Raw genomic sequence first — 14627 nt, forward strand, 5'->3', positions numbered from 1 at the left:
TGAGGAGTTGATATAAAGGGCTCAAGTAGAAAGAAAATGCTTGGAAAATAATGATTGCAGCATATGTGCAAATGTGCTTGACACAAGGGATGAATGTATGGATTGTGGTAAGAGTGGTAAAATCCCCCCCCCCCCACAAGTTATTTAATTATAAACAAGAGTGGCTGGTAGTTTCCAACTCCTGACTTTGCTGTGAACTGCCCAACTGGTAATCACTATCCATCAGGGCTCCTAATTTTTATCATTTTCTGTTTTCTTTAGAATTAAGGTTTCTCTGTGTCTTATTTTCTTATTATTGTTGTAGGTATTTTTTTTGGGGGGGGGCTGGTTTTCTTCATATGAAATCCAAGATAGGTAAATCTATACAGACAATATATAATTAATTTCTTAGGGTTATGAACAATATGTTCTAAAATTCAATTTTGTGACGATTGCACACCTTTTTAATATATTCAAACTGTTGAATTGTATGTTAAGTGAATTATGTTCAAAAAACTTTTTAAAAAGACACTGTGGTTTGTGTGGATCTACAATTGAAGCATAAAATAAAAATATTGCAACATAACGTTTTCTTAAAGTCAAGAAAAATGAGAATTTGGGTCTGTGAAATAAACTCTTTTGAAGAAAAAAGACCGGGTATCTCTGAAGGCCTGGCACCACACAGTAGCCAATGAGGCTTTCCTCAGCGGTGATGCCATTTCCATGGAAACCAGAAGGTCAGATATTGGGGATTGTGATGTCAGGTCAGTATATCTCAGGCCCCTCTCCTCCAGACTCCTGCCTAAGACTTCCTGGTGCAGCTGCTGCCTGATTCAACTCGCCTGCCCTGAAAGAGTGATGCTCCAAACGGATCTGCGCAGTGAATCCTGAGATCCGAGACCTTGAAGATGGAACCTCAGCGTCTCCCTCCGTTACAGCAGACCTCAGCTGAGTGCCCAACTCAGATCACCCGCTGCTTATTCATCAGTAATGCTGCAGCAGCTAACAACAAGGCCATGCTGTCCAGCTTTAATATCACTTCAGTTGTCAACGCAACGGTGGACATAGTGAACAGGTACTACGACGGCATCCAGTATGTGAAGATTCCTGTAGAGGATACACCCAGTTCTAGCCTCTACAACTACTTTGACCCCGTTGCGGATCATATTCATACAGTTGGAATGAAGCTAGGCCACACACTGCTACACTGTGCCGCTGGGGTTAGCCGCTCAGCAGCGCTGTGCTTTGCTTATCTCATGAAATACCACTGTATGTCGCTGCTGCAAGCCTACACTTGGACCAAGTCTTGCCGACCCAGGATCCATCCCAACAATGGCTTCTGGGAGCAGTTAATCCTCTATGAATACAAGTTGTTTAACAAGAACACCGTACACATGGTCAGCTCAAAGATGGGTATGATCCCTGATGTCTACATGGAGGAGGCCGGTTCGAAGGTGCCGAAGTAAGCCAAGGCTGCCAGTAAGAGCTACCTTTACTCCAATTCAAAAGTTGAACTTGAATTCCAAACAGTTCAAAAGTTGAACTGTTGTTCACAATTAATTAGTATCTGTAAAAATAAAATTGTTACATGTAAAAAATATCAAAGGGCATTGCATTGCTTGAAACATATTTTAGATTTTTTAAAAAAGAAATGTTTTATTTATTAATCAATCTGGGTTTTTAAACCAATGCATTACGCTTTGTGGAAATGATCGGCCAGGTGGTTGGGAAAAATATCTCTAAAATGAAACTTAAATTGTTCTGTTTTATTGTTTTATGTGAGAAAGTTGTTATGAATGGGACCGTGTACCCAAAAGTCTGCATCATCTGTGTCTACATCATGCTTCTCAGTGGTTTGTCTCTTATGTAATTATGTGATTATTCGCCATGATAGATCTGATATGATCATTCAGTCCATTGTATGGGAATTATGCTGGGCTGCAACACCCTTATTCAGGCCCCATCCCTCATAAATATAAGAGGAGTTTCCCTAGGGTGCAATCTGTATCACGTTTTATCTCATGATGAAAGGAGAGAGAAGCAAGCAGAAAAGCAGAGATCTCAATATTACTAACAAACAAAAGCCAGGAACAGAGTGTGGCATTGGAACAGGAGTCCTTCACTGGGAACCTCCCAGTCCCTGCACACGTGCTCTCCAAGGAAAGCAGACAGTCCTTCCCCCAGAGTCCACGCAGAGAGAACGTTTCCCCTAGAACCTGAGTTCTGAATTAGAGCGTCATATCTCCTAGACTGTGATAATATTTATGTAAAATTCTTTTAATATTTATGTTTGCAGCACTAGATAACTAAGGTAGAATCCAAGGGAAAAGGATCTCTCATAATGTATGGTCAGAAGGGTCCAATCCTGCTATAAAGACTAGTCAGATTAGGATTGAAAATTATAAGTATTAGTGAGAAAAAATTACTGATGACTTCCAGAAAATGAATGACACATGAAAACTAGATAACTAAGACAGAATTCAAGGGAAAGGGATCTCTTATAAAATATGCTCAGAGAAGCAAATACTTTGTGAAGACAAGGCAGACGAAGACTGAAGAATATTTATTAGAATTACTGAGAAAAAGTTCTGGCTGACTTCCAGAAAAATCCATGACATGTGAAAACAATGAACAACATGCAACTTAAAGTCCATATCTATGAAACCAGAACTAGATGGTGCCTGGCTATCACTACTTATTAGTCTGAAAGGGGTCATAGTAGATGGTCATTGATAGAGGAGGTATAGGGGGGATGGGCATAAAAATCAAAATAACAAAATTTTTCACAGACTAGTTGAACCCCTGAGGCTGTGGCCCTCAGTCAACCTTCAGAATTGGAAATGAATTCATGTCCATCGTTAGTTCTCAGTCAAAAAATAGGTAGGCCTATAACTTGAACAATAACCTCAAGAAGCTATACACATCTTAAGCAATCAACCATATGAAATTAAAGGGGCAGCATTTTCTAAGGGATAAGAAGCTCAGAAGGCAGGAATGGATAAGCAAGAAGGATCACTGCATTCAATATCACAGGACAAAAATGTATATGAATCATTTAATGAAAAACACATTAACTGTAAACTTTCGATCAAATAGCAATTGCAATTTTTAAAAAGCTTGTATTGTTAATCTCATTATATATTCATCTGTAAAGAATTTGAAATTGTTGAAAAGTACTTTTCAAAAGTCAGTTCATCTAGTATTTTATAGTAATTGTTTAAATAATTGTATTGGACACCCTAGCATTGTCATAGAAATCAAAAGCCTAACTCTTTAAAATTAGTGATACTATTTCTTCAAATAAGTTAATTAATGTCTTAGTTGTATGACTTGAATTTAAGGGCATTACAAAGGAAAGCAAATGTCAATGCTAAATAAAAGTGTGAGTTTAAAAGGCATCTCATAAATTAAGAGATATTTAAGTTTCACTCATATAATGCAACTTGAAAGAATTCAGTATGTGTGGTAGGTTTATATAATCTGGTGTCAAATTGGGACTTGATAGGATTAATAATGAAGGGGTGGAATCTAGTCTGTCAATCGGGTCATAGCTAATGAGACCTCACTGTGGGCATGCCTTTTCCTGAGGATCCTGGGAAATCTGGGATATCCTCCTTGGAGGCAGGAGACACTCTCTGTCTGGGTTCATACTCTGTGAGACATCCCTGAGGAGAAGCCACATGTTCCTACCCTGATGCAGACCTCTGGAGCTTGAGAAGCCACATGCAGACCCCTACCAGCACTGAGATTCTTTCATTGCCACTAGATCCACAAGACTTCCCACCCACTGGCCTGTGATCTTCCTGCATTCAGTGTCATTGCTTGTGCTTTGTGAGTCTGAAGAGGACTTTATAGATTGGTATTGGACATATGAGCTAATATCAGACTTTTGGACTTGATCTGGACTGGGCCGGGATGGTTCCTCAATATTCAATTGCTCTTGTATATAAATTTCCTTCTTATAGACATGTGTGTTTATAAATTTGTTTCTCTAGTCCACCTGGACTAACACAGTATGTTAGAGCTGAAACTAAAATCGTATAACAATTAATCTATTATAGAGTTATCAATATATTTCTAATGGCTCAAATTCTTAATGTGTGCATTTACAACTGCTTACCAGTGGACAAGAAACCACAATTTATAGGATTTTTATCTCATTTCAATTTCTTTTGGAGGATGAGTAGAAATTTTCTCGGAATCAGAATTTGATGGATTCATTCACAGTGAAGGACAGAGTAGCTAACACATGCAAGTATAGTAAAAATGCATATAAGTGAATGTAGGAAACAGCATAAGAATAGTACATTTTTATCTACCATTGTTCCATAAGTGTATATGGATCAATCATCTAGGGAAAATAATTCTCTTAATTAAAGTATTTAATTACCATAGTCTTTTCTTCTACAGTCACAAGTACACAAAATATCATTTTTTTCTCTCTGGTTTTGCACCATCTCCCCAAATAAATAAAGATAGAATATTAGTTCTATGTTCTGATTTCTTTCTTATCTGAATTTGTTTACAAATGTGCTCCCTTGAGTCTCCATAGCAACCTATTCAATATATGGGAGCTCTTCTTAATCTTAAACATTAGACTAGATCATCAGGGATGAAGTTTGGAGCTTATATTTAGGAAATAAAAAAGAAGAGGGAAAAATTCTCTGTTCATTTGCCAACATTGAGTCAATATTCATTCCACCATATACCTCCCAAGATAGTAAATGATCCTTCCTCAAACAGTTATTCAATGTCAAGGTGAAGTAGAGTTGCTAAAAATGAGAAAACAAAAGAAATGTTAGAAGTGTAGGGAAGACAACCCTGCAAACTATACTCACAGATCTGCTGAACAAAAGCCGCATTGAGCATGCAAGGCAGTTATAATCAACCTGGGTAACAATTAAAAAAAATCTGGAGTCGGAGGGATCGGCACATATGTCAACTGGGAAATTTTCTGGTCTCAAGGGCCCTTACTGATTTTCTAAGCATTCCCTGCTCCTGGATTTCCTGTAACCATGTTCTACTCACTGGTCAGGATAAACCAGTGTGCTCTTGTACTATCCTCATTAGTGTCTTGTGTAGGAGACATGACCCCCAATACAAAGCCTATTTCCTTCCTCCAAATTTTGATGTGATGTGTGAATATTCTTTATGCAGCTTTTAATATATATGTATTTCAAACATTATTATTCAAACACATACATCTATTACCAATTGATTTTCAACAAGCATGTCTACATTTGATTCAAAGGGGAAAGGTGGTGTTTTAACAAATGGTTGAAGGACAACCGGACAGCCACTTACGGAAGAATGAAGTTTAATATATACTTCACATTACACACAAAAAATAATTTGGAATGCACCAAGGACATTAATGTGTAAGCTAAATCCATAAAACTCTTAAAAAAAAAGATAGGGGCAAATATTCATGACTTTTTATCTGGCAATAGAGTCCTAGCTATAATATCGAAAGCATGGGCAACAAATGACAAAATAGCTATATTTTGCTTCATAAATACTAAAGTTTTGTGCATAAAATATGCTATTAAAAATAAAAATAAAACCTTCAGAATTGGAGAAAATATTTCAAAACCTACCCTGTTAGCCTTATGAGAATGAATGAAAATATAGTTCCCCAAACCATCATCAATGTCAATGATTTTCTAGGACTCAACTCCCTGGAAGCTATTACAGTAACAGATGCCTTTTCTTTTATACACAAAGATAGATATCCCAATCATCTAAATGCAGAGACATATAGGAAAAAGTATATAGGAGGATATCAAATGTGAAGCACCCAATGTCTACTTTAGTGAAGTCAGGCTAGATTTAACATCCTGTTGTCAATGTGTGCTATCAATGTGTTTGTATTAGTCTAGGTACTTTAGAGAAACAAATCCACAGCGACTCATGTATAAGAGAGAGTTTTATGTAAAGAAAAGGTGCATCATGTAAACATCCCAACCCAATGCTGCCCAAGCCCACAAGTCCAACATTAACCCAACACCAGTCCACAAAGTCCTCCACCTCACAAAACAGAGGCAATGATGCCGACTGTAGGAGGAAAGCTGAGTCAGTGAACGAACAAGCATCTCAGCACTAGCAGGGGTCTCCACACGGCTGCTCCAGCACCCAGAGCTGCATCAGGATAGGTCCATGTAGCTTCTCCTTGGGGATGTCTTGTAGGAAGTCAATCTTGCAAGCTGAAGCAGGGAACTGCTAAGGCAGCTGCACCCGGGGCAACCATCACAAAACAAGAGACCCGAGAACTAGAAAGGTGAGGCTTCACCACCCATTTATCCCTCCGCCTTTCAACCAGCCCCACATGTGATTATCGGCCAGGCTGGCACAATTAACTAACTCAGTGTTATTAAATGAGAATTTTTATTGAGGCTTCATCAATTGCTTGACTGATTGCCCACATGGGTGATCTCATCATCCATTCAGTTTAATCCTTGTGACCCAAGCCTCCCACCCTAAATCACTTGGTTGGTCTTTCTGGCATGGTCAGCTATAATGAAAATTTAAATCTCATATTTCTAATCCAAAATTGGCTAAACTGTTTGTCATAGCCTGGGAACTTTAGAGAAAGAAAACCAGTGAATTTGTTTGTTAGATAGGTAGATCGATACATAGGTACATAGATAGACATGGGGGATGGGGATGGATATAGAAGTTCACATAGATAGATATTAAAAAAAAATCAGTGTTTCCCAAAGTGGGTGATAGGATGCCATGGGGGACACTGGAATGATCAAAGAGCAGCAAAAGTAGATACATGCATGTTATCCTGGATTATGGGTTATAGTACAAATGTTTTTTATTTGCTTAAGGGGCGCTTAAATTTTAGGGTTTTTTTTTTTTTCTGTAAAGGGAGCGATAGGCCAAATAAGTTTGGGGATTTATTATATAGACATTCATATATATTCATAGAGATTAATTTCAAAGACATGAATCAAATAGTTTTAGAGGGAGGCAAATCCCAAGTCATTGAGCCAAATGTCAGGCTGGAGGTTTCTCCAGACTCACTTAACTGTAGTGGTCATCCATTGCTGGTTGCAGAGGCCAATGAACCCAAGGTTTGCAGGTAAAATGGTAAGGTGTTAATAAAATCCATGATTAGGAAAAAAAACAGAGGTGAGATGACAAGTGTTTTAGTCTGTGTCGACTTGAGAAACAAATTCATAGGCAATCACATGTGTAAAGAAAGAGCTTTATATAAAAGAGCAATTGAATATTGAGAAAACATCCCAGCCCAGTCCAGATCAATTCCATAAGTCCAGTATTAGCCCATTTGTCTGATACCAATCTATAAATTTCTCTTCAGACTCACAACACACATACAATGATACTAAATGCAGGAAGACCACGGGCCAGTGGGTGGATCATCTTGTGGATCCAATAGTGGTATAAGCATCTCAGCACTGGCAGGGGTCCCCCCATGTCTTCTCCAGCTCTGAGGCTCTGACTGCTATCAGCCTGTCTCCATGTGGCTTGTCAACAGGCATGTATATATGTAAATATATTTATATAGGATGATGGGCAAATAGATCTATGTGCATATGTTTATGGTTTAGTGTTAAGGCAGCAGCTGGACTTTGGACCTCCACGCAAGTACTTAATGCAAGAACACTTTGTTCTATCAAATTGGCATTCCATGAATCACACCTACCCAACACAATCACTGAAGACACATGTGTGCATAAGCACATGTGGTGAAGAAAGCTGATGATGCCTAGTTATCAAAAGATAGAGCATATAGGGTCTTAAAGGCTTGAAGATAAACAAGTGGCCATCTAGCTCAGATGTAGCAAAGCCCACATGGAAGAAGCACACCAGCCTGTGTGACCATGAGGTGTCGAAGGGATCAGGTATCAGGCATCAAAGAACAAAAATAGCATATCTTTGTAAATGAGGGGTAGTGCAGATTGGAAACCCAAAGCCCATCTGTACACACTTGGACACTCCCTTACATAAGGGTAGTGAGGAGGAGACAAGCCAGTCAGCATGCAGTGTAGCAACAATGAAACATACACTTATCCTCTAATTCTTAAATGCTTCCTCCTCCCACTATCATGATCGCAATTCCACCTTACAAATCCGGCTAGATCAGAGGATGTACACAGGTACAGATAGGAACTGGAAACATAGGGAATCCAGGGGAGATGATTCCTCAGGACCTGTGGGGAGAGGGGTGATACCGGAGGGTGGAGGGAAGGTAGGGGTAGAAAAGGGGAACTGATTACAAGGATCTACACATAATCTCCTCTCTGGGGGAAGGACAACAGAAAAGTGGGTGAAGGGAGATTTGAACGGTGTATGACAAGATAATAATAAGTTATATATTATCAAGGGATCATGAGGGAGGGAGGAACAGGGAGGAAGGGGGGGAAATGAGGAACTGATACCAAGGGCTTAAGTGGAGAGCAAATATTTTCAGAATGATGAGGGCAACTAATGTAAAAATGTGCTTGACACAATTGATGTATGTATGAATTGTGATGAGTTTTATGAGACCCCAATAAAATAATTTTTAAAAGAGACTGTCTAGTGTCCCACCTAAAGCGAGCTATTTATCTCCTTAGCACCTCCAAATGAGGCCATCAAGCTGCGACCTGACATTCTAGCCATCAAGCTGTGACCTGACATTCTAGCCGCCACTCCTTCAAGTATAAGTCTCAAATTGACAACAGACTATGTAACTACCACAGCAAGTTAGATGCAGAATCCAGACCTAGCCCAAAGCAAAGCAAGGTTCTGCAGAGCATCCACATATATTGAAATCAGGACACATTTCTGAGGAAGTTGTTTTACAATTAATTATCTGCTCATAGCAGATTTCATCGAGGGGGTGATTGAATTAGATTTCCTCATGGGGCATGGCTGCATCTTAACTGCCAAACAATTGAGAATCCTGGCCCAGCCAAGTTGACATGCAATCTTTACTATTACTGTCCATTCCTTGGCACATCTACATGTCTCCTAAAAGCATTTATAATCTCTAAATAAAAGGAAATATAATATCACTCTTGCACCTAGTAACAAATGTTGTACACAAAATGCAGTAACTTCATTATAATTTTATATTTTAAAAGTGAGCACAACAAATATGTTTCATGCACACATGTTGTTGTTGTTAGGTGCTGTTGAGTAGGTTCCATCTCATAGCAACTGTATGTGCAACAGAATGAAACACTGCCCAGTCCTGAGCCATCGTCACAATTGTTCTTATGTTTAAGTCTATTGTTGCAGCCACTGTGTCAATCCATCTAGCGGAGCCTTCCTCTTTTTCCCGGCTCCTCTACCAAACATGCTGTCCTTTTCCAGGGATAGGTCTCTTCCAATAACATGTCCAAAATACGGGAAACAAAGTTTTGCTATCCTTGCTTCTAAGAAGCATTCTGACTGTACTTCTTCCAAGATCGTTTTGTTTGTTCTTTTGGCAGTCCATGATACTTTCAATATTCTTCACCAGCACTACAGAAGGAGAACATACAATTATTTCCTCACAGTTGTGGTACAAGGTTTATCCTATGAACACTCTATCTGTGTGTATGCTTCTTTCCTGAAAAATCCACTCGAACATGCCCGTTTCCCTAAGCTTTCGGATACATTTTTCTACAGTATACCCAAGCAGGTCTGGTGCTTCAACTTGGTTTGGTGTAGACTACTAAGAAATCCATCCTTTAGTGAAAAAACTGAATAAACTATTAGAGCTTTCCTTAGACTCTCTAGCTGAAACACTGAATTAAGGATCTGTGCTTAGGGTGTATATATTAACATACTCAGAATGAACAAACCTCACATTGCTTGCAACATTATTCCATCCCCTTACTAACTGTCCTCATATATATACTTCAAGTTTATGTTTTTACATATTAGAAAATTCAAGCACTTCTTTGTAGTGTTTAAGTACTCTTTCTGGGTCACAATTTATATTTCACTTTTTGAGGGGACTCACTGGGACTTGAGTTATATAATTCTAGAAGAAACAATGGGTGGAGGTTCTGGTTCAAGATGGCTGCCTAATCACATGAAGAGTGAATTCCTCTCCAAGAACCAAGAGGAAAACATCAAGAAAGAGAAAATGGGGTGGAAGTCATCTCAGAGAACTACTCAAGAGGTAAGTAACCTGAACCTTCCCGAGGTGCAAGATGTTGAGAACAGCACAGGATATGCCTACCCCTTCCTCCCACCCAACCTAGCTGCTGCTTTAGCAGTAGACTTCAAAGGCCTCTGAACTTCACAGCTGGTGTGCACTCCATATATCTGCCCTTCATATTGCCAATGCAGCCTTCTTACCCTTCAGCCGGCAAGCACCAATCAGCTGGCGAGGGTCCCAACTGGAGATTGCCCCCTGGATAGTGTGCAAGCCATGTGCCTTGGGTGTCGCAGCCCAAGCATTGGCTGACCTGAGTACCAGGTCCCTTCACAACCGTAATTAGACCACTCCAGACTTTCCAGAACAATATCCTGCCGTCTGAGAAGGCTTATACTCCCCTTGTCATATAGGCCATCTAGAAAACGACCTTCCCCCTGCAAAAGTGGCTGCTACAGCCCTTTCCCATCCCTTAATCGCCCAAACAGCATAAGCCTCTCCGCACTCCTACCTGGACTGCTTAAACTCTGTTACTTTAGGACAGCTCGCTACAATTAGCCACAATCTACCGGTACCTCCCAAACTAGAAGACATCCAGTCTCTTAGCTTCTGCAGGCCCACTCAATCCCCTCACCTTCATCTCAGTCTCTACGAACACCTAGACCTGCCAGTTCAAACACTGAGAAGGACAGGTCACTCACACCTAAGCACTACTTCCAATTGCGCAAATGATCTGGGACATGCACATCCTTGAACTCACCCAGGACACACTTTAGACTCCCATCTTTTTGTTCACTTCTTTACAACAAAAATTTTGAGTGTTTTCATTATCTCTCTACAAGCAGTTCTCTAGTAACTTTTAATAAAAATATTTTTCTTCCATTTCTGCTCTCCTTGAGTTACTAATACTCTTACATCTCCCTTCCAATATCTCATTTAGACCACATAGAGTCATTCAGAGCAATGCCACACCCAGTATGACCACTTGTGCCTTGCCCCCTACCCCTGGGCCATCTTAATAAAAGATGTTGGCTCTGCTATCTCCTCCAGGGTTCTTTCTCAGAGACCACGGCCATTTGAAAGATATGAGTCCCACATATTCCACATTCATCGGACCTTGGACTGGGCAAACCACTCTACCTGCCAAACTAAAAGACCCCTCATATCTTAGCACACACAGCCCCACTCAACACCCTCCCCTCTAACCCACAGTCTACTTAAACCTAGTCTTGCCAATCCAAGCACCCACATGGGTGGTGCCATTTACTCCTAGGTGCTGCTTCCAACTGCCCACCTGATCCCTGTCACACATATTCTTGAACATTCCAAGGGCAGAGTTTAGCGCCCCCAGCTTCTTCTTATTCATTTTAACTTTTTAAAGTAAAATTTTATACTATATTTATAATTTCCTTTTCATTATTCCTGTCCTTTCTTTCATTCTCTTTAATGAAAATATTTTTCCACCACTTCTACAAAGACAGATGCGTGAACACTGAACAACACACTACTTAAAAAATGACTGCATAATTAATCAATTAAGGGAGGAAACCTAAAAATTACTTGAAAAATACAAGGATGGTAACACAACATACAAAAACCTTTGGGAGAAAGCAAAATCAGTTATCAGCATTCTATCTATAGAAATCAATATACACATGAAAACACAGGAGAAATCCAAAATCAACACCTTAACACAATACCTTAAAAACTGGAACAAGGGCAACAACATAAACCCTCCATAAACAGAACAAAAGAAATCATAAGTATCAGAGTAAAAATAAATGAACTCGAAAAAGAAAATAAAAAGAAAATATAAACAAGACAATAAGTTGGCTCTCAGGAAAAAAGAAGCTTATACCAAGGCCTCTGGTAGAAAACGTTTTGGAAATGATGCTGGCAACGCATGTACAAATATGCTCGACACTATTGATGTATGGAATGTTATAAGAGCTGTAAGAACCCCCAATAAATTGTTTTTTAAAGTTAGGTCTTTGAAAGGATTATTAAAATTGACATGAGTGACCAACTTAACAATAGAAAAGAAAGGAAAGATGCAAATACCTAGAATTAGAGATGTAAATGATGACATCTCAACAGATACAAATGACATAAAAAGAATAACACAATTGAGTTAGTCTGGGTAGACTAGAGAAACAAATCCACAGAAACTCATATGTATATGAGAGTTTTATATAAGAGGTAAATGTACATTAGGAACACATCCCAACCTAGTCCAGTCCAAGCCCACAAGTCTGACATTAGCCCATATATCTGACACTGATCTACAAAGTCCTCCTCAAACTCACAAAACATACACAATAACACCGAATCCAGGAAGAAAGCTGAATAAGGGAGTGTATAAGCATCTCAGCATTGGCAGGGGTCTGCACATGGCTGCTCCAGCACCCAGGGCTGCATCCGGGTAGGTCCATGTGACATCTCCTCAGCGATGTCTCACAGGAAATGAAACTTGCCAGCTGAGGCAAAGAACTAGCTTAGGCATCTGCACACTGGTCAGACCATCAGAGAACAAGAGATCAGAGAACAAGAAAGGCAAGGCTCACCAAGCCATTTATCTCTCTGTCCTTCAATTAATCCCACATGTGTTCATTGGCCATGTTGGTACAATAAACATTAACTATCTCAACAAAGCTATGAAGATCCTATATGAAAGACTGTGCTCAAACAAGTTTATTACCTAGCCAGACTTAATATTTTGAAAATTTCCATATTATTTAAAACAATCTATTGATACAATGCAATTCCTACCCAAATTCCCACTTCATTCTGTAAAGAAATGGGAAAAACCCTATCAACTTCAAATGAAAGGGGAAGAGAACTAAGACATGCAAGGATTTCTTAAAAACAAGAGTTAGATCAGAAACCTCACATTACCTGACCTCAGAACCTCCTACATAGCCACAGTAATCAAAATAGCCTGGTATTGGTACAATGATAGATACATAGACCAACAGAACAGAAAAATCAGAAGGAAATGTATCCACCTACAGGCAACTGATTTCGACACAGAATTAAAACTATCAAATGGGATAGGGATAGCCTCTTTCACAAACGGTGTTAGAATTTTTGAATCTCCATATTCATGACAATGAAAGCAGGCCCATCCCTCTCCCCACGAACAAAATGACCTCAAGATGTATTACAGACCTATTGGGACAAAGTCCCTATTGCAGGGCATACACAAACTGCCAAGTATAGTAAAGGAAGCACATATAGGGTAAGAAAAAATAGATGACTGCCACATACAAAAAAAATAAAACACGTATGCACATTGAAGACAATCAAAAGAGTAAAAGGAGAAAATTTGGGGAGAAATTTTTAGCAATGACACAATGGGCAAAGGTATAATTATAAAAATATATAGAATTCTACAACACCTTAGTAAGAAAATAGCAAATGACCCAATTAGAAAGTGGGAAAAAGACATGACTCAAATGGCTAACACATACACTGGCCATCAGGGAGATGAAAATCAAAATTAAGATGGGCTATCACTTTACACCCATAAAGGTTCTCCAGTTTAAAGAAGAAAAATCCCAGAAAACAACAAATTCTGGAGTTTATGGAGAGACTGGAATTCTAATACACTCCAGGTGGGATTGTTAAAATCTACAACAGGGGAAAGTAATATGGCCCTGCAAAAAGCATCTGGGAAAAGTAATTCCATATGATCCAGAAATACTTCTACTCCAGTTTCCCAGGCAATGAGGTAGTTTGCCTAGGGCATATGAATCATATAAAAAACAAAAACAAAAAACAAACTCACTGCCATTAACTTAATACTGACTCATAAGGACCCTATAGGAAAAGGTAGAACTGCCCTTGTGAGTTTCTGAGACCACAACTGTTAATGGTAATAGAAAGCCTACCTGCCTTATGTACAGAAACATTGTCCTATGCGCCCCCTGGGAGGGTTACATGGGTGCAAAGACTTTGAGTAAACTTTGAGTATATGACTGTTTGCATGTTCCAGGAATTTGGCTCAATTGCTAGGTGTTAAGGAGATTCTTTGCTGCAGACAAGAGGAACTCCCTCAGGTCAGAATATGCTTGCAAGCAAGAATGTTTGTTACTTATGAACCAGGAGAATATCTTGAGCCTGAAGTCACTGTGACCTAGAATAGCACCTCAATTTGAAGTTTTGAAAACTTCCTCCTTTGGTGTGCAAATAAAAACTGGCCAGAGAAGAAGCTCAGGAGGTCTTCTCTCCTATGAGTACCACTCCTTCTCAACTCTTGACTCAATCTCCTGTCTTGAGTAGTTACTCCTTGAGTCTCAGGTAGCTCCCAGCTGGCTGGAGTGCTACAACATTATTTCTACATCTTAATAATCCCTTTGACAGGGGAGGCCTCACCTGGACTGGGTCAGTTTCCCATGCTGCAGAGAGAAGAAAAAGATAAATCCGTTCCAAATAACATTATTCTTCCCCGCCCCCCCCCATCATTTTATTAGGGCCTCATACAACCCTTATCACAATCCATACATACATCAATTGTGTGAAACACATTTGTACATTCATTGCCCTCATT

At 39.4% G+C, this 14627-nt stretch overlaps 1 protein-coding gene across 1 annotated transcript; it reads left to right on the forward strand.

Annotated features, from left to right (window-relative positions):
- The first annotated feature begins 887 nt into the window (after positions 1 to 887).
- Positions 888 to 1445, forward strand: LOC101658275 (dual specificity protein phosphatase 18-like). Its single transcript, XM_004711217.1, has one exon. It carries the CDS (start codon positions 888 to 890, stop codon positions 1443 to 1445), a length of 558 nt encoding a protein of 185 aa, XP_004711274.1.
- The last annotated feature ends 13182 nt before the right edge of the window (positions 1446 to 14627 follow it).

This window comes from Echinops telfairi, unplaced genomic scaffold, assembly GCF_000313985.2.
Source record: "Echinops telfairi isolate 266 unplaced genomic scaffold, ASM31398v2 ScPeMD7_44;HRSCAF=162, whole genome shotgun sequence".
NCBI lineage: Eukaryota > Metazoa > Chordata > Mammalia > Afrosoricida > Tenrecidae > Echinops > Echinops telfairi.

Excerpts from the sequence above, each read along its gene's own strand:
- LOC101658275 (XM_004711217.1), top strand. The coding sequence starts at position 888 with ATGGAACCTCAGCGTCTCCCTCCGTTACAGCAGACCTCAGCTGAGTGC.